This window comes from Rattus norvegicus, chromosome 2 (assembly GCF_021556685.1).
Source record: "Rattus norvegicus strain SHRSP/BbbUtx chromosome 2, alternate assembly SHRSP_T2T, whole genome shotgun sequence".
Lineage (NCBI taxonomy): Eukaryota > Metazoa > Chordata > Mammalia > Rodentia > Muridae > Rattus > Rattus norvegicus.
The window spans coordinates 121,551,120-121,569,676 of NC_141535.1; the positions used below are offsets into that span (position 1 = coordinate 121,551,120).

The window sequence follows — 18,557 nt, forward strand, 5'->3', positions numbered from 1 at the left end:
ACCTCAGGGGTCTTCCGGAGCTCGCTCCGCCCCTTTTCGCTGGGAGGAGGGCTGACCGTAAACTCTCGAAGAGTGTCGCCATTCACTAAGTTTGAGCTGGAATTTCCATTTGACAGTTTAGTGGAGCTGACTGACCTCCACGGGTCTGGGACAGAGAGGAGAAACTTTTCGACTTTTTTTTTTTTTTTTTTGTTGCTGTTGTTACTTTAATCCGACCCATATTTGCTTCGAGAGTAGGCAAAGCAGCGGAACAGCCGAAGTTCACTTTCCAAGGGCTCATAACGTAAACGGCGGTTCCTATGCCTAGGCGGTCTTTCTTTACGCAACGGTGTTTTGCGAGACCCTCGCTAATCACCTCAGCCTCGCCGGCTGCGCTGTACGTGGGGCATTACGGCGGTGCGCCGAGCCGCTGACCTCTGACCCGGAAGTTTTATCCCCGTGCCGCGCACGTTGAGCCGGCTTTGGGCTGCTTTTCTCCGACAGCCTGCGGTCATGTCTTCCAAGAAGAACAGAAAGCGACAGAAAGAGGGCGCGGAGGGGACCTCGCCCTCGCTCTCTGCGGCTTCGTCTCGCTCGGGGACCTCGACTCCTCTCGCTCAGCCGAACGTGGCGGCGCCGGGGATGTTGGTGGTGACCAACTTTCTTGAGAAAGGTGAGGAAAGCGCGGGTAGCGCTTTTGGCTGAGGCGCCTGAGGGGAGGGCTGCGTGCGGAGGTGGGCGTGACACCGGAGCCCGCGGACTGCTTAGCTGCCAGGCCTGAGCTGCCCGACCCTCTTCTCAAGATGTTCAGAATTTTCCTTTTACTATTTATTATTTCTTACTTACTTTGGGAGTACTGAAGATTGAGCCCGGGGCCTTGCGTACGCCACGCATGACCACATTCGAGATGGCCTTGACTCCTTTGAAGACTTAGTGTCTAGTCAGCACTACAAAAACGGTCCTTACCTAGTAGGACATAGCTTGCGCTTAAAAGCTAATTTTTGATGGTGAATCCGTACTGCCTAACAGACAGCGTTGTGGCTTCAGGAACGTGTTTAGTTATTGCTGTTGACTGGTGCTGGTAGTGAGTTATCCCGTCATGCGCATGGCCCATCTAGTTTTCGCACAAATAGTGACAAATGAGTAAATAATGGTACCCAGTTCGTAGAATAGAAAAAGCTAACGGAGTTCCAAACTGTCTAAGTTACACAGATGGCAGAGTCCATCTTTGAGTTCAGATTTATTTGATTCCAGAGCCATTGTCTTAGATGACAGACTTCACATCTAAAAAGTCATTTACTTGGCAAACCTTTTAGCTTGTTTGATGTGTAGTTGTTCAGAAAAATGGAGCAGACGAACTAGGGACATGGTTTTTATGTCCAGTAAGACTTTCAAGACTGTCTTAGCGTTAGCATAGCGTTTTTAATGTGCCTTAGCAATCAGGACAGCTTGTTTTGTTCTGTAGACCCAACATCTTTTCAAGTAGTTACTTCCCACTGTCATTTACACATGTCAGCTGTCAGCTGTTTTAAACCACTGGAAACGTTCCACAGTGTCTTCCTGCCACCACCCTCTCTCTACACCTTTTAACTGTCCACTCAGTAAGTGGAGTGCTGTCTGTCTATTTGTCAGTCACATACCCTTTGTATGTGACTTCCACGCCATGTCTCTTGGGCACTGCTTTGTAATGGTCACAGTCTCTGTGTTGTCAGATCCAGTGGATAGTTTTCATTACTTGCCTTTCGACTCTGTAGCCTTTGACGTTGTTGATCTTTTCTTCCACAAAATATCTTGCTACTTATTTTATTTACCATTACATTTTTCTGATGTTTCTTCATGTTCATTGGCAGTTATTTTCTCTGTAAGTTTACTGTTTTCCATCTGATTCTGACATATTGAAGTTTCTCAATTCTAAGTCTGATACCCTCTTTCTTCTCTAAATATTCTTTAAGGCAAGAATATCCAAAGCTAAGTTTCCCATTTCTCTTTAATTTTGATTTTATTTTTGTACAGCATACTATTTCTGAGTCTTTGATTCAGTTGTGTTTTATGTCAGGATTTCTCAAACACTTTGTGTAGCAAAGTTAAAACTGTTAAGTAGGTACAGATTGACACTTGCATACAATAGTGTAATTACAAAAAAATTTAAAAAGCAGCATAATGAAATTTATTGGGTTCACAGATACAAACATTTATCTACTTGCAGTAAAAGTTTCTAAGTGTTTTTTTCTACGTAACTTTATTATGAACTAGTAACAAGTAGTTTGTAGACTATATTTTGAGTAGCGCTGTCCATTAGGTCTTCCCCTTAATTTCTCAGTCACTTTAGAATCAACTTCCTAAGTCTACATCTTCCAGTAATACAAGCTTTAGTCCTTACAAAATTCAGAAACCTCGGAGTCAGGCACCACCACCCATTCTCACGTCTGTGTCTGCTCCATTGCTGATCTGGTCTATCATCCAGACAATCTCTGTGCTCCTTGTTACCACATTCCTGCTGCTTCTCAAGAACTCAATGTCATCTTGAACCTGAACTACTACAATGGCCTCTGTTTTCACTTTTGTTCTCTTACTCTTTTTCTACTTTACAATTAGATTATTCTTTTAAAATAAAAATCTAGTCATGGTTCAACTACTAATCCCTGTGGGCTTCCATTGCTGTCAGGGTTATGACCAGTTTCTTGATGCAGTATACTGCTATAGGTGGTTTTAGCCCTTCTTAAGCGACCTTCTTAGTCTTTGAAGGATTCATCATGCTCCTGTGTCCACAGCATTTCTGTATGCTTTTTTTCTGTTGAGAAATACAAATTCTCTTCCTATTTAGTTACTTCTTCATTTTCCTCCGTACCTGAATGTTAGCAGCACTTTCTTTGAATAGCATTTTCTAATTCAGTATTCTGTTATTGTACAATTATAATTTGTGACTATACAGTTATTCTGTACTCTTCATAATTCATCTTGCTAGATTATAAACTCCATGGTAAGCCTGGGTAGATGGCTGTTTGAAATTGACTTTATGGTCTAGTGAAATGATTTAGTGGGTAAAGATTTTGTGGCACAGATATAAGGACCAGTATTCAGATATCATCCATGTTAAAAGCTGGGTGTGGGGAACGGGGAGATAGTTCAGTAAGTAAAAGCACTTTCTTTGCAAGCATCAGGACTTAACATTTGAATCCCCAACACCGATGTTAAAAAGCCCGGTATGGCTGTATGTCCTGTTTCCAAATAATTGGGGCTAGAGGTAGGTGGATCCTAGGAGCTCACTGACCCAGACTAGCCAAAAGCTATCAAACATCTTTCTGATTGAGTAAGAGACCCTGTCTCAACAGACTAAGCATAGAGCTACAGTGTGGTGGTGCATACCTGTAATGCATGGGAAGACTGTCCTAGTTTTCTTTCCACCACTCTAATAACATTCCTGAAGAAGCAGTTTAAGGGAGAATAGATTCATTATGGCTTGTAATTCCAGGTTATAGTTTATCATCAAAGGAAGTTACAGTGGCAGGAGCTTGAGAGAACTAATCACATCACATTGACAGAGCAGAGAACAGTAAGTTCATGTATGCATTCATTGCTTCCTTTTGAATGTAATGTGGCCTGCTCTAGACTGCTGCTATGAACGATGACGAGTGACAACGTGCATGGAACCTGCATAGTATAAGGAAAGAATAGGCTCCTTAAATTGACCTCTTACACATACATAGATGCAGATATTAAATGTAGAGTCTTAGAGGAATAAAGACTGGTAGAATTCTATGGAGAGCTTGAGTTGATTTGGATTCTGTAAGCAGAGAACTGTATAATATATTGGGAAACAGGACTTGTATAGAAATTTGTACATGTCTTCATTAACAGGGAGATGTGGAGGTTTTTTGGGTAAGTTTTGAGGTAGAAGCAAGCCTCTAGACCCAAATTGATATGCCGGTTCTTAGTGAGAGTCTTTGAAACCTAGTAGCTGACTCAGAATCTTTCTGCAGAAAGCCTGAGGACTGTAGAAAATATAGTTAGCTTTGTTGCTGTTTGTTTTGATAGTGCCGAGGACAGAACACAAGGCCTTGGCCATGCTAGGTAAGTGCAATACCTCTGAGTTAATAGCCTAGCCACAAGTATGCTTTGGGTTTTGGTTGTTGGTTTTGTGTTTGTAAGGTTGTCAGGTTGTTTGTTTGGTTTTGTAAGTTTGTTTTTCTAGGCAGTGTTTCTCTGTGTAGCATTGGCTATCCTGGATCTCACTCTATTGAACAGGCTGCCTTGAACTCAGAGATCTGCCTGCCTCTGCCTCCCAAGAGCTGGAATTAAAGGCATGTGATACCACCGCCCAGCTACAAATATGTGCTTAGTGAACCAATAGATTTTTTTCTTCACTTTAAACTTTGTAAGTTATAGTCATACATTGCCAGTAAACATTCAAAGAGGTTTGGTTTCACCTTAGTTTAAGAAAAAAAGTTTCTTCAGGATATGATAAATTGATGGTTATATGAATATAGGATTTTCATTTACTCTTTAAAATGCATAAATTTCAGTTATAAAATAGTATAAAATAAATTCTCTCTCCTTTTCTTTTTCTTTCTTTTTTTTTTTAATAGTAGATGGCAAAGTTCCTAAGACATTCCAGAATTCCCTAGTTCATCTTGGACTTAACACTATGAAGTCTGCAAACATATGTATAGGTCGACCAGTGCTCCTTACCAGTTTGGATGGAAAGCAGGAGGTAAAAGTCCTTATCATTTTACTTTGGAAATATCTGAAACCATACTGGTTTTAACTTTCAATACAAGTAGGAGTCGGTGAGCAGAATTTTTAAATTGCGTTTGTGGATCAGAAGTTGGTTCTTTCTTTTTTGTGATGTGCATTTTAAGGGTCAGACTCAGGTTGTGAGGATGGTTGGCAACTGTTTTCATCTGTTGAATCATCTTGCTGCCTAAAGACATAGCCCCACACCAAAAAAAACAATGTGTATTAGTGAAGACGGTCATCTGGGTGCTAGAGCAGTGGCAGTGGCTTAGCAGTCAAGAATGTGTACTGTTCTTCTGAAGGATCTAAGCTCAGTTCCCAGTACCTACATGAGGCAGCTCACGATTGCCTGTAACTCTAGCACATACCTTCATGCTACACATACGCATATAATCATAATTAAAAGAACAGGACTGTTATGTACATGATGGAGTTTCAAATACCAGAAAAAGGGTCTTTTTTTCTTCATGGAGGTAGTGACCCATATATATCCCTTTCAGTTCTGTGTCTCTAGTCTGTTAAATACATTTCTCTGCAGAAATGTGATTTTGAGGTAAGAAAAGCACCTGCGCTTCATATAAACATTTATTATTCTCCTGGGTTTGGCTATACTTTCTCTTAATGTCATGTGGAATCTGAAGACTTCAAGCGTTTTTCCCATATTTTTAGCAGCTTGACTCTTTCTCCTCTTGCCAACTTTTTAAAAACTGTTTATTTCATCTGTGGGGATGTTTGTGTATGTGTCTTCATACACATATATAGATACCTCAGATATTTCTTAGGCCCTACTTACCCTGGTGTTTGAGCTGGGGTCTGTTACTTGGCCTGGAACTCATAGATAAGTCTGTGGTGTTTGGCTTGTGTGCCACAGAAGCACCCTGTCTGCCTCCTCACCACTGAGATTACAAGTATGAGCCACCATGGTTGGCCTTTTTTATTGGTTCTGGACGTCACTCTCAGATCCTCATACTTGCATAGCAAGTACTTTACAGACAAAGCCATCTCCAGTTCCAAGATCCAAGCTTTAAAGAGACTCTTACACTGTTTGCAATGCAGCAAGGGTATGAAGTACCAGGCTACCTGCATTATAAGTTACCTTGCTTTTAATATTTTCTCCTTTGCTTCTTACCTTACTATCTATTAATATCCTTGTTTTAAAAAAATCTGTTTTTCCTCATCTCCCAATGAGCTCCTTTGTGATCTTCACAGATGTAATAGTTCATTACAAATAATTGGAGAACTTACATAGGATTTAATTTTATGGCTTTTTTTTTTTTTTTTTTTTTTTTTTTTTTGGAGCTGAACTTTGTCCCATAACAGTTTGCATGAGATACTGTTTGGAAATAATGTTTTCTGTATTAGCTGTGTTTAACATCTAATACATAACTTGGCATTATATATACTGGTTTTCTAATATTGCTGTGTTCTTTTTCTGGGTAGGTTTATACAGCCTGGCCAGTTGCAGGATTTCCTGGAGGCAAGGTTGGTCTAAGTGAAATGGCACAGAAGAATGTGGGTGTGAAAGCTGGTGAGACCATCCGGGTCCAACCTCTTTTGGGTGCTGTACTTCAGGCCCAGGAAATGGACTTGGCACTGAGGTTTGTCCCATTTCTTTGGTGACTGTCTAGCTCAAAGCTGCCCAGTAGAAGTGCATTGAGATGGAGCTGGAGAGATGGTTTAGTAGTTTAGAATCCTTGTTCTTGGAGAAGCCCAGGTTTAGTTCCCAGCTCCCACATGGTGGATCATAGTCATCCATAACTCTAGTTCCATTAAATCCAGTGCCCTCTTCCATTAGCCACAAAAGTGCACAGGCATGACAAGCTAGCAAAGCACTCATACATAAAGTAAAAAGATCTTTTTTTTAGGAATATAATAAGAGGTACAAACGTGTTCAATTTTGTTTTTGGTTTTTCTTTCCTTTTCATTTCTTTCTTTCTTTTTTTGGAGACAGGGTTTTTCTGTGTAGCCTTGGCTATCCTGGAACTTGCTTTATAGACCAGGCTGGGCTTGAAACTCAGAGAGTTCTGCCTCCTGAGGGATTAAAGGTATGCGACACTACTGCCCAGCGATTTTTGCTTTTTCTAAACAGATGAAATGGATTGTTACAAGTTTTAGTTAGCCCACTATATGTAAAATAATATTTTAATAAATAATTTTTAAAAGTTACTGGGAAGGTATTTAATCCATCCCCTCCCCCTTTTCTAGATAATTTATTTGTTTTAGACAAGGTCTTACTATATAGCCCATGCTGGCCTTGAACTATGACAATACATCTGATGCTGCCTGAAGATTGGGAAATTTCTCTTTTGTGTTTGGGATGAAAACCAGGGCTTTGCACATACTATTAATCCCATTAATAGCTACATTTTGGGTACTTGACAGTCATATGTTAGTGATTTGCTATGTGAAATAGCATGAACTGAATGGGTGGATATAATCATGGATAAGGACTCTATAGTTAAGTAGCTCTGACATTTTAAATGGAAGGGATTATAACTGATGAATGTACAGCAGTGTCTCACTTTAACTTGCAGTTAAATCAGGGCACTTACAGTTATCACAAGAATAGCAGCATACTGTGACTAGATATGAAATACTCTTTTTCCTCTTTACCAATGAAACATTTCAAAATGAACATGTCAAGTACTTTATAATTAAGTGTATAAAAGTTAATTTCCTAATGAGATAGAAATATTTTAGCAAGATAAAGAACTAAGTCTACATTGAGTCACAGTCTGTTGTTAAAGGCTTAATAAAATGTTGAAATAAGAATTAATGGCTAACAGAAAAATAGTATGGATGTCTTCACATTCAATATTTGTATTTCACATAACTCAGAGAAATTAATTTAGAGTAGTACCTTCAGTTGAAAAACTAGTGCAGATCATTTTTCCTTTTTGGTATCAGCATTTTCTAAACTGTCTTATCAGTTTGATAACTTTTAAAGATTTTGTTGTTGTTGTTGTTAATTCTTTTGGGAATTGAAAACAATGTGTCTTAGCCATGTTCTTCCTTCTAATTCTTCTTAGACCTCAATTCTCATTCCCTGCCCTCTTAACTTTGTTGTTGTTTTTTTGTTTTGTTTTGTTTGTTTTGTAAGCCTGGTAGGGCTAGTTTGTGATGCCCCCATGTTCTTGGATGTCTAACCAGCAACTACACTTTTATAGGAAACTGAATTTTCCTATCAGCTAACAGCTGTTCTCCTACTTAGTTCCAGGTCTACGGGTGGGATTTTGTACACAAATCCTTCTCTCTGCTGGAATTTGATGTGGCTTGGTTTTGTGTAGGCCTTATACGTGCTGTCTGTCACAAAGGGTCCTAATTCATATGTGTAGCTCTCCTATGTCCAGAAGACACAGCTGCTTTGTATCCACTGTCTCTGCCTCTTAGATTCTTTCTGCTCCTTCTTTCACAATGATCTCTGAGTCTTGGGAGGAGAAGATGTGGTCTATGTGTCCCATTTATGGCTGAACATTCTGCAGACTTGTACTGAACCATCTCTCCAGTTGTTTTTATGTAGTGGTGTTTTTGAGGCAGTTTTACTTCATAGTGTAGGCTGGATTACTCCTGCCTCATCCCTTTGGCAAGCAAAAACATCTAACCTAGTAAAAGCAAAGAACTGTTACTACCAAGAGTTTTAAATAACTCCTACCAAGGGTAAATAAAGGGTCTCACCTATCTTTTTGTACATAGTTAATAGATTTTGAGTTAGGATGATTGCTGATGAAAGTCTGACCCAAATTTAATAAAATTTCCTTTTGATAATTTAATACTAGTTTAGTGATAATTTAGGGAATGTTTATGTAAAGAGTCCAAAACCATTTCCTAGTTGTCTTGAATTAAAATTGGCTTTATTTTTTATATATTCTGAGGTTGTGTTTTGGTATTATCCCTCTGCCTACTTTGAAGGACAAACTGTGTTCTGTTTCCTATAAATAAATAAATAGCCATTTAATAAACATTGAAAAGCAGAGAGGAAAAGTAAAGAATATAATGTTGAGAATCAGTTTTATATATTGCATGCATACACATGTGTTTTTAAGTTTGAATAGGAATTTATTTGAATGCTTGGTCCCCAGGTGGTAGAACTGTTTGGGGAGGATTAGGAAGTGTGGCCTTGTTAGAGGAAGTGTGTCATGGGGGTGGACTTTGAGGCTTCAAGAGCCTCACTGTTCCCAGTGAGGAATTTGTACAGGTATGCTTCTCCAGAAAAGACAGTGGTCTTGAATACTTGAAATCTTGGAGTACTAGCTCGGGTAAAATTCTGTTTGTGTTGCTGTAGAGATCAAGAGTATCAGACATGATAACAAATTGCTTGAGCAAGCTTTTAAAAATAAAAGCAGTGATGTTAGATGTTCTCACTTCCTGTACTTCCTGCACACAACTCTCATGTTGGAGACACTGATTACTAGGAAGATCCCAAATAGTTCTACCACCTGGGGACCAAGCATTCAAATATATGAGCCCTATTTTTGCCTTAGGCAAGTCTCTCAGAATCAATTTCCATTGCAGTCAGTATTCTTTATTTTCCCTCTGTTTATATCTTTTTAGGTGAGGTACTCTACAGGATTTGGTTTTTCTAGAGAGCTAATATATAAATTATATAAAGGAAATGAAAGTAACTGAGAACAAAAACCTTTCTCTGTGCTATGCAAGTTCAGAAAGGGAGTGATTACTTTCAAGTGTTTCAAATGTGTTTGACATCACACAGAAATATCCTTCTGATTATAAGTATGTACAGTATGTGTGTTTATGTGTCTACCTAAATAGATGGATATCTATACATAAACATGTGTATTTACCTGTACATGAAATCTTATTTGTATGAGAAAATGTTTTACAAAGTAGTATTTACTGTTTCTCTGCAGTATATACTAACATTTCATATGGGATTAGTTTTTATGGTTTCATGGTCTTCTAATGGATAGTACCTTATGTGTTGAAGATCACTGGACTTAGCTTTTATAGCATCAAACTGAAGGTATTTTCCTGCAAGTAATATGTATTTGAAAGTGTAGATCAATGCCAAAATTGTTCTTCTGGTTTATAATATAACTACGCATAGCACTTTTTCCATGGTTTAGTTTTTAGTGTATCTAATGCTGATTTCTGTTTGTTTTTCTTTCCTCTCTGTAGTGACAAAGATAAGGAAATTAATGAAGAAGAACTGACTGGTTGTATTCTGAGAAAACTAGGTGAGACTAGTATTTTAAATTGTTTTCTTCAGTTTTAAGCAGTAAATGAGCAGCAAAGAGTGCTTCTGAACATATATATTTTTTAAATAGCTAAGTGGATATTCTCAGTTAATACCCATTTGAAGACAAAGCTGGTGATAGAACTGAAGTTTTGTGTGTATATGACTGCCTCCCTCAATGTTTGTGGATGTGCATGTATTATGTCCCAATGATTTGAGTCCTGACACTCTACCTAAGTTTGGGAGAATGAAGAAAAGACAAACACAGACCTGTACAGAAGAGCTGGTGTCAGATGCATATATGCTCACGCTGATGAAGTGGCATGCACTACTGTCAGCGGACAGGACCCTCGGCATGTTTATTAGGTATAGCAAAGAGGGGAGGGGTTACCTAATCTGAGTAGGACATGTCTGGAGGTTGATAGTTTTAGGTTGTAAACATCTGGGAGGAAGAAGAAGAAGCTGTGGTTGCTAGTTTTTTTTTTTTTTTTGGTTGCTAGTTTTTATATCTACTTGTGTTCAGTTCTCTAGAAAAGGTCTGTTGACCTTGTGAGCCTGTCCATATGGGCAACAGCTTTGCTGATGATGTACAGTGGGTTTGAGGCTTTGGAGTCCTTGTCATAGCTTGCCCATGTCAGCAATACGTATTGACTCAGAACTTCAGTCACTCAGAGTTTCCTCCTCTCCTTACATGAGTACATGCTTGTATGTGCATGCATGTTTGTGCTTGAGTATACATGGAGGCCAGAGGATGGCATTGGGTGCTTCAGACTCCGCCTTGATTTGTTAGATAGATTGTTGGACTGAATCTGAAGTTGATGGGGTAAGCTAGACAAGTTGATCAGCAAGCCCAAGCATCCTACTGTTCTGCTTAGATTGCAGGAATGCATCAGTGTACCTGGGTTTTTATATGGGTGCTAGGGATCTATGCTCAGGTTTTGGGGTGTGCTCAGCAAGCACTTGACTATTTGAGCCATCTCCACAGCCTTAGAACTGAGACTTTTTTCTTTTAATATTTTGATTGTATGTATAGTAAAGTTTGTCTGCATGTATGTATCCCACATGAGTCCCTGAACTGAGACTTTTTAATCTTTGTACTAGCACATTTTCCTATGAGGAGAATTGGAATGTTGGTTTGAGTGTGTCGTTTAAATTTGGCTTTTTGGTAAATATGGTCTTTTGTTGCTATGATTTATAGGATTTTGGATTTACTGACATACAGGATTTAAAAGAATGATCTGATACAGCTTTTTATACAGGTGATACCGTGTTAGGGGAATATGTGCCCTCTATTTTGGTGACAGTTACTTTTATTAGTGTTCTTGTTTTGTTAATAGCAAATATGTTGCTATTAAAAAGTTTAAGTGGGGAAATTATTCTAATGTGTATTTAATCGATTGTTTTTTAGATGGCAAGATTGTTTTACCAGGCAACTTTCTGTACTGTACATTCTATGGACGACTCTGCAAGTTACAAGTGTTGCAAGTAAAAGGGACAGATGGCACAACATTGGGAAAGCCTCAGAGCTCCTCTGGCACTGATGTCCATGGAATGGCCTCTGAGCAGTCTAGCATGGAAAGCAGTGATGTGGATATTTCATTCCAGCTAAGCCAGTTAGATCTGAAAGAACCTCAGAGCCCAGCATCACAGAGTACTCCCTGTAAACCCATCAATGACAGAACTATGAATAAAGCTGGTGAAGTTTTGTTGGATGTTACACAGAGCCCTAGGGATGGAAGTGGACTTGGACTAGAGGAAATCACAGGGCTTAAGTGTAGTTTTGATTCATCCAAAGAAGGAAATACACAACCTATCAGTGAAGAGAAACTACTAAAATCTACTAGTGCAGGTGCAAAGAACAATACTGATACTTTTTATTTTATTTCTTCAACAACAAGAATCAATCTTCGAAAAATTTGTACAAATTCAAAAGAACAAGACAGTCAGTTCAAAGTAACTTATGACATGATTGGAGGCTTAAACAGTCAGCTGAAAGCAATAAGAGAAATAATTGAACTGCCTCTCAAGCAGCCTGAACTTTTCAAGAGTTACGGTAAGTCACCTTCAGTTAAACACAGTTGGTTAGTTTTACTTTCTAATAATTCTTACCCTTCTGACTTATTTCCTGAGTTAAGTGTTAATTGCTTTGGGAGATGATAGTGAAATGATTTATTTGCAATATTTCGTCTTTTAAGTTGTAATGTATGTGAGTGGCAGGTGAGTCTCTTCTAGAGCATATTATCTACTGTTGGTGGACTGGATCTCAGAAAGTTTCTTGGTATGTTAGATAACATAGCGCCTAAAAAAATAAACCGAAGATAGTCAACTTAGTTAAAACTACCAGGAAGTGTAGTTCTATGTGTTTACCTTGAAACAACTGATTAAGGAAATAATTCAACTCCTGTGAAACTCAGAGCTACTCCTGTACAGTTGCTATCCAAATTCTTTGCTTATATATATTTTTTATGTATTACCCCCTTTTTCTCCTTTCTCATAAATTTTCATGTTTGTAAAAGGAACTCATGGATTTATATATTTGCTAGTAATGTTTGTATTTCTTAAGACTCTATGTTGGAAGTAATTGTGTTCTGATTATTAAATTGTGCTACCTGGGATGGGGCAAGACAAGGGCTCTTCTTGAAAAACAAAAATGTATGTGATTCTCTTGGTTTGTGATCTGTAGAGAAAAGGAAAGTCATTAATGGGGCTCAGAGTACAATTTTTGGGGAAGTAGGGGAAAGGTATGATTCTTACTTTGTAGTGTAGTACAAGGTAAATTCCCATTTATAACTTACACTGGAAGTTGTATGGTAGTTTAGCGAGAACATTAATAATCATACTGAATGCATTGTTTGTTTGTTTTTTTCTTGTAGGAATTCCAGCACCTAGAGGGTTATTACTCTATGGTCCTCCAGGTACCGGAAAGACAATGATTGCTAGGGCTGTTGCTAATGAAGTTGGAGCTTATGTTTCTGTAATTAATGGTCCTGAAATTATAAGCAAGTAGGTATATGACTTAGTAAGTAAAGTTAACATTACTAAGTTTATATATCTCAGATGTGGCTCCTTAAAACAGTTGTGCTGTATTCCCCCAAGATATTTCATGCATTAAACTATTTTGGAATATTTTAAATTTGCCCCTTTTTTCTGAGGCCTGGTTTTACCCATGTAGCTTAGCTAGACCTCATACTTTAAATGTTTTTGTGATTATACATGTTCTTCTAAATTTACTTTATAATACATACAAAATTTGAAAATAAGTTTTGGAAGTAATTTTAAGTATTTTAGAAATGGTTGAAAATTCAAACTATCTTTGATAAAAGTTTTATAAACAATAAGAAATGTTCATGAACTTTTTCTTTTCTTTCTTTTTTTTTTCTCATTACAGATTCTATGGTGAGACTGAAGCAAGGTTACGCCAGATATTTGCTGAAGCCACTCTACGGTATTGTTAATATTTGATGCTTTGGAATCAACGAGACTCTTACTTAAGTAAAATAGTAGCACTTTACTGCAAAGATAAGAAGTAACATAGATAGTGATCATTTTTGAGACTGATGGGAGATTTAGGGAAATAATTATCTAAACTGTTTATGTCTAATGCTTGATTAGGAATACTAAATGACATGAAGCTGTCAGTTCCTGGGATTATTGTCTGCACTATTGGAGTCATTTTCAAATAGTCTTTGCTAAGACTGCATCTTAGAAGTATATTGCCAGTCATTTCTTCAGTAGTTTCAGTGTTCCGGTCTTATAGGAAAGTTCATGAAAACTTTGCATACATTTTGGTGTAGTGTGAGAAATACCATCTATTTTCATTCCATCATTTCCAGCCTTTTTTCTGCTGTGACTATTTTAGACACCTTTGTTAAAAATTGCATGGCTGTTGCTATTTCTTCTATTTTATTCCATTAGTCTGTGTGTATGTTTTGTGTCATAACTATGCTGGGGTTTTTTGTTTGGTTTTTTCAAGATTTATTTTTATGTGTATAGGTGTTTTGCCTGCAGGTAACATCTGTGCACCACATGCATGGAGTGCCTGTGGAAGTCAGAAAAGGGCATCAGATCCCCCAGAACTAGAATTACAGACTGTTGAGAACCTCCATGTGGTATGGGAATCAAACCAGTTCATCTGAATTGCTGAGCCTTCTTTCTAGCCCTGTCCTGTTTTTTGTGTGTTTGTTTTTAACTGTGGTTCTGTAGTACTTTGGGATCAGAAAGAAACTGGCAGCTCCAGCATTCCTTTTTTCTGCTTGCTATGGCTTTGGTTATAATACCGTGCTAAAGGGATCTTTTTATTTTATTTCTGTTGCTAAAACTACTCTAATAGCATTTAAATGGGGTAAGGTTTTGGTTTATTTCTTAGCTCACAATTGCAGTTATAGTCCATTGTTGTGGGAAAGTCAAGGCAGTAGGAACTTGAAGCAGTTGGTCACATCAAATCCACATTTAAGAGCAGAGAGAAATGAGTACATGTATGGTCATTGCTTGCTTGTGCCCAGCTTGCATTTTCCACTCTTTTTTTTTTTTTTTTATTAACTTGAGTATTTCTTATATACATTTCGCGTGTAATTCCCTTTCCCGGTTTCCGGGCAAACATCCCCCTCCCCCCCTCCCCTTCATTATGGGTGTTCCCCTCCCCATCCTCCCCCCATTGCCGCCCTCCCCCCAACAATCTAGTTCACTGGGGGTTCAGTCTTAGCAGGACCCAGGGCTTCCCCTTCCACTGGTGCTCTTACCAGGATATTCATTGCTACCTATGAGGTCAGAGTTCAGGGTCAGTCCATGTATAGTCTTTAGGTAGTGGCTTAGTCCCTGGAAGCTCTGGTTGCTTGGCATTGTTGTACATATGGGGTCTCGAGCCCCTTCAAGCTCTTCCAGTTCTTTCTCTGATTCCTTCAACGGGGGTCCTATTCTCAGTTCAGTGGTTTGCTGCTGGCATTCGCCTCTGTGTTTGCTGTATCTGGCTGTGTCTCTCAGGAGCGATCTACATCCGGCTCCTGTCGGCCTGCACTTCTTTGCTTCATCCATCTTGTCTAATTGGATGGCTGTATATGTATGGGCCACATGTGGGGCAGGCTCTGAATGGGTGTTCCTTCTGTCTCTGTTTTAATCTTTGCCTCTCTATTCCCTGCCAAGGGTATTCTTGTTCCCCTTTTAAAGAAGGAGTGAAGCATTCACATTTTGATCATCTGTCTTGAGTTTCATTTGTTCTAGGCATCTAGGGTAATTCAAGCATTTGGGCTAACAGTTCAAAATATGTAGGGAATGGTGCCTTCTCTATCAAATAACTTAAAGCAGAGTTCTCAGAGACATGCTCGTAGATTAACTCCATGTAGACAGTTTCGTATTGAAATTCTAAGATGATTCTAGGTAATGTCAAGCTGACATTTAAAGCTAGCTATCATGGAATCTTGTTTTTCTGTATGAATTCTGACATTTTTTTGTTGATGTTGTTGTTTGTTTCTGAAGAATGTCACTGGAGTTTGGTAGAAAGTGCAGTAAATCTATAAGTTGCTTTTAGTGACTTTTAAAACCATTTTTATAGTATTACCTGTCAATCCATAGCATTGGCGGTCTTTCATCTTCTCTTGTCTTCTTTATCTTTTGTCAGTGTCTTCAGGTTTTCTTGTAGAGGTTTTTTCACCTGCTCGGTTAGATTTGTTCTTCGGTTGGTTTTTTTCCTTTGCTTAAGCAACTGAGTAGATGTAAATGGGATTATTTGCCTTATTTCTCTCTGGGAAAGTGTGTTACTGTATAGTTTTCATCTTGATTTTGTATTGTTACTTTGCTGAAACTGTTTACCAGGTCTGAGAGTTTCCTGGTCTAGTTTTCTGGGTGATTATATATAGGATTGTATCATTTTTGAGTAGGGATACTTGGAACATCTTCCTTTCTGTTTGCATCTCTTTTGCTTTCTTTTTTCACTTTTCCTTTTTGATGATACTCAGTATATCAATACAGACAAGACTACAACTAAGTTACAGCCCCAGCTGCCCCTTTTATTTTTCTTATCTTACTGCTATGCCTGTGACTGGGTATTGAAAAGGAATGGTAAGGGGTCAGTACACTTGTGTTGCTCCTGATTTTAGAGGAAGTGCTTTCAGTTTTCCCCATTTTATATTATACTCACCAAAGGCTGTCTAGCCTTTATTATGAGCCATAACTTTTATCTGCTTAGGCTCAGGGCTACGGTATCACATGCCAGAGGTACTCTAAAGTTTATAAGTTCTACTCTGGATAGGCCTACATTTCTCCGTGTACTTCCTTGACAGAGTAGAGCTTCCTCAGCATTTGGCCTCAGGCGCTCCACAACTGCCTCTTAGGGCTTTGTCTTACTTTAGGCCCATTTCACATAATATTTTTTTTCCTCAAGATTTTACCCAGCCTTTGCCCATAGTGTTGTACGTAGAATGGAATTTCCCTTTGCTGACCCATCTGCCAGAAGAATCACTATCACCAAAAACCACAAATGGCTTTGAGGCTTATGAGCACTCTGACCTTGTTCTCAGTGTAGGACTGTTGTTGCCTGTGTCTTTTCACCAGTCTTCTTTTGAGAGTGGAAGTTGGGGGGGGGGGGTTTATCTGTTCTCCTCTCTGTGTTGGGGACTGGTGACTGGAGCGGTGGGCTCCTGTCTTTTACCCGTGTGAAGTGTCTTGCGTGAATCGGTCAATCTTTGAAACTTTCTTCTTTGAAATAGTCTCTATTTTACTGACTCTTCAGCCTCCCCACATCACAAAGAGGCATTTTATGAAGACAGATATGCTAGAATGTAAGGTTGATAACATTATACTAGAATCAGATTTTTTGATTTAGCATTTTAGTGTTTTTGGTTTTAATATTGATAAATTTAAAATTGAAATTTAATGTTATTTTAATTAAAATTTTACATTAAAATTAAATGTTACATACTTGATTTGTTTTAGGCATCCATCGATTATTTTTATTGATGAGCTGGATGCACTTTGCCCTAAAAGAGAAGGAGCTCAAAGTGAAGTGGAAAAGAGAGTTGTAGCTTCGCTCTTAACATTGATGGATGGCATTGGCTCAGTAAGTGCAACACTGGCATTCAGAGTATGGAATAGCAGAACTTCCCAAATGTTTCTAGGTTTGTATTCTAGGATGGGGAATATCATCAAGTATAAAGGTAGGTTAATACTGAAAGTAATTTGTGTCAGCAAACTGCTTAATGACTGAGAGGTTCAGTAGTCTGGCATGTTTTTCTATTATGTAAAATAATTTACTATAACATATTTATGTGTGTATGGTATACATGATAGTAATTTAAAACCTGAGGTGCATGTCAATAACTGAATTTTACTGAATTTTTTTAAAAGAAATTTCATGAGTCTACATGGGTATCATGGTATATTCTTTTATTTTTAGTCCCTTAGGAGGGTGAGGAAGGTTGATCATTTCAAGACCGGCTACATAGTGAATATGAGGCCAACCTTGACTATGTGAGATTGTCTCAATAAACTAAATTTTAATAAATTTCTGAGTCTTTTTCCCCCTTTTCACCTTGAGATAGGTCTTTCTGTATAATCCGGGATGTTCAGGTATTCTCTCATAGCCTACATATCTTGATTATAGATATGTGCTATTGCAGCCAGTGTTAGATTAGACTGAAAATGACCAAAGTTCTTGGATTCATAGTATGTTAGCACCAAGATAAATTTTAGAAACCATATAGTTCCACACTTTGCTTTTGCACATTAAGAAGCAAAAGGAGTGTTTAGTTTTATTTTCCGTTGATGGAAAGTGAATATGTAAAAATAATGTGAAGTTTTGGTGTTCAGTCAGTAGATGTTTGTTTAAGCAGGCCAGATCTCTGAATCTAGATAACCATAATACAGAGAGCTGCATTATAATTGGTTCTAAGGTCCTTGGTAAAAAAGATGAGTTAGGATCAGTGTTGGAGAATCTTAGACATAAGGGCAGTTGGTGGCTTTTTCTCTGCCACTGGGATAAACAATCTGTGAAATAGTATTCTTGTCTTTGACAGGGCTAGTTATTTTAATCTGATACTTAATCACATGACACTAATATTTTAATCACATTTAAGGGACCTGGATGTGTGCTTTTAAATTTATAAGTTCATAGTAGTTTATGTATTTTCTGATGGTATACTCATAATAAATGTTTTAATTTTCTTATGGAAAAATCACAAGATTCTTTTAATACTTATCTCTGAAATTACACATGCCTTTGGATAATGTCTGAAGGTGGCTGAACATGGTGATCGTCGTTTTTTTATAATTTTCTGCTTTTAATCCCATTTTCAGAGAGTAAAAATCTTTGTGTATTCAGGAATACTTTTCTGGAATTGAAAACTTCATCACAATAAAAAATCAGGGCTGGCAAGATGGTTCAGCAAGTGAAGACTTGCCACCAGGCCAGACAACCTGAGTTCCATCCCTAATACTAATCTACATTGTGGAAGGAGAGTACCCACTTTTGCAGGTTTTGTCCTCTGGCTTCTTTAGGCACCACAAAATGGAACCTGGGCAAGTGTTTGCACATACTTCTACTCAAACACACAGCAAATAAATGTAACTTGAAACATTTTTTTAAAAGAAAATAGTTGATGGGTGAGAAAGAATTCTTAGATAAGTTGCTAGCCAAGCCTGGTTCTGTGTGAATACTACT

General features: G+C 38.2%; 1 protein-coding gene across 4 annotated transcripts in view; it reads left to right on the forward strand.

The window, feature by feature from the left end:
• The first annotated feature begins 438 nt into the window (after positions 1-438).
• The window catches only part of Afg2a (AAA ATPase AFG2A), a 191,026-nt gene continuing 172,907 nt past the window's right edge, over positions 439-18,557 (forward strand). For 2 of the 4 annotated variants that reach the window (XM_087626275.1, NM_001415082.1), the window contains 8 exon segments: positions 439-652; positions 4,566-4,690; positions 6,154-6,311; positions 9,850-9,908; positions 11,316-11,960; positions 12,781-12,910; positions 13,296-13,352; positions 16,835-16,958. In XM_087626275.1, the coding sequence (XP_087482401.1) occupies positions 493-652; positions 4,566-4,690; positions 6,154-6,311; positions 9,850-9,908; positions 11,316-11,960; positions 12,781-12,910; positions 13,296-13,352; positions 16,835-16,958 (1,458 nt within the window). In that variant the 5' untranslated portion in view covers positions 439-492. 4 annotated transcript variants of the gene reach the window in all.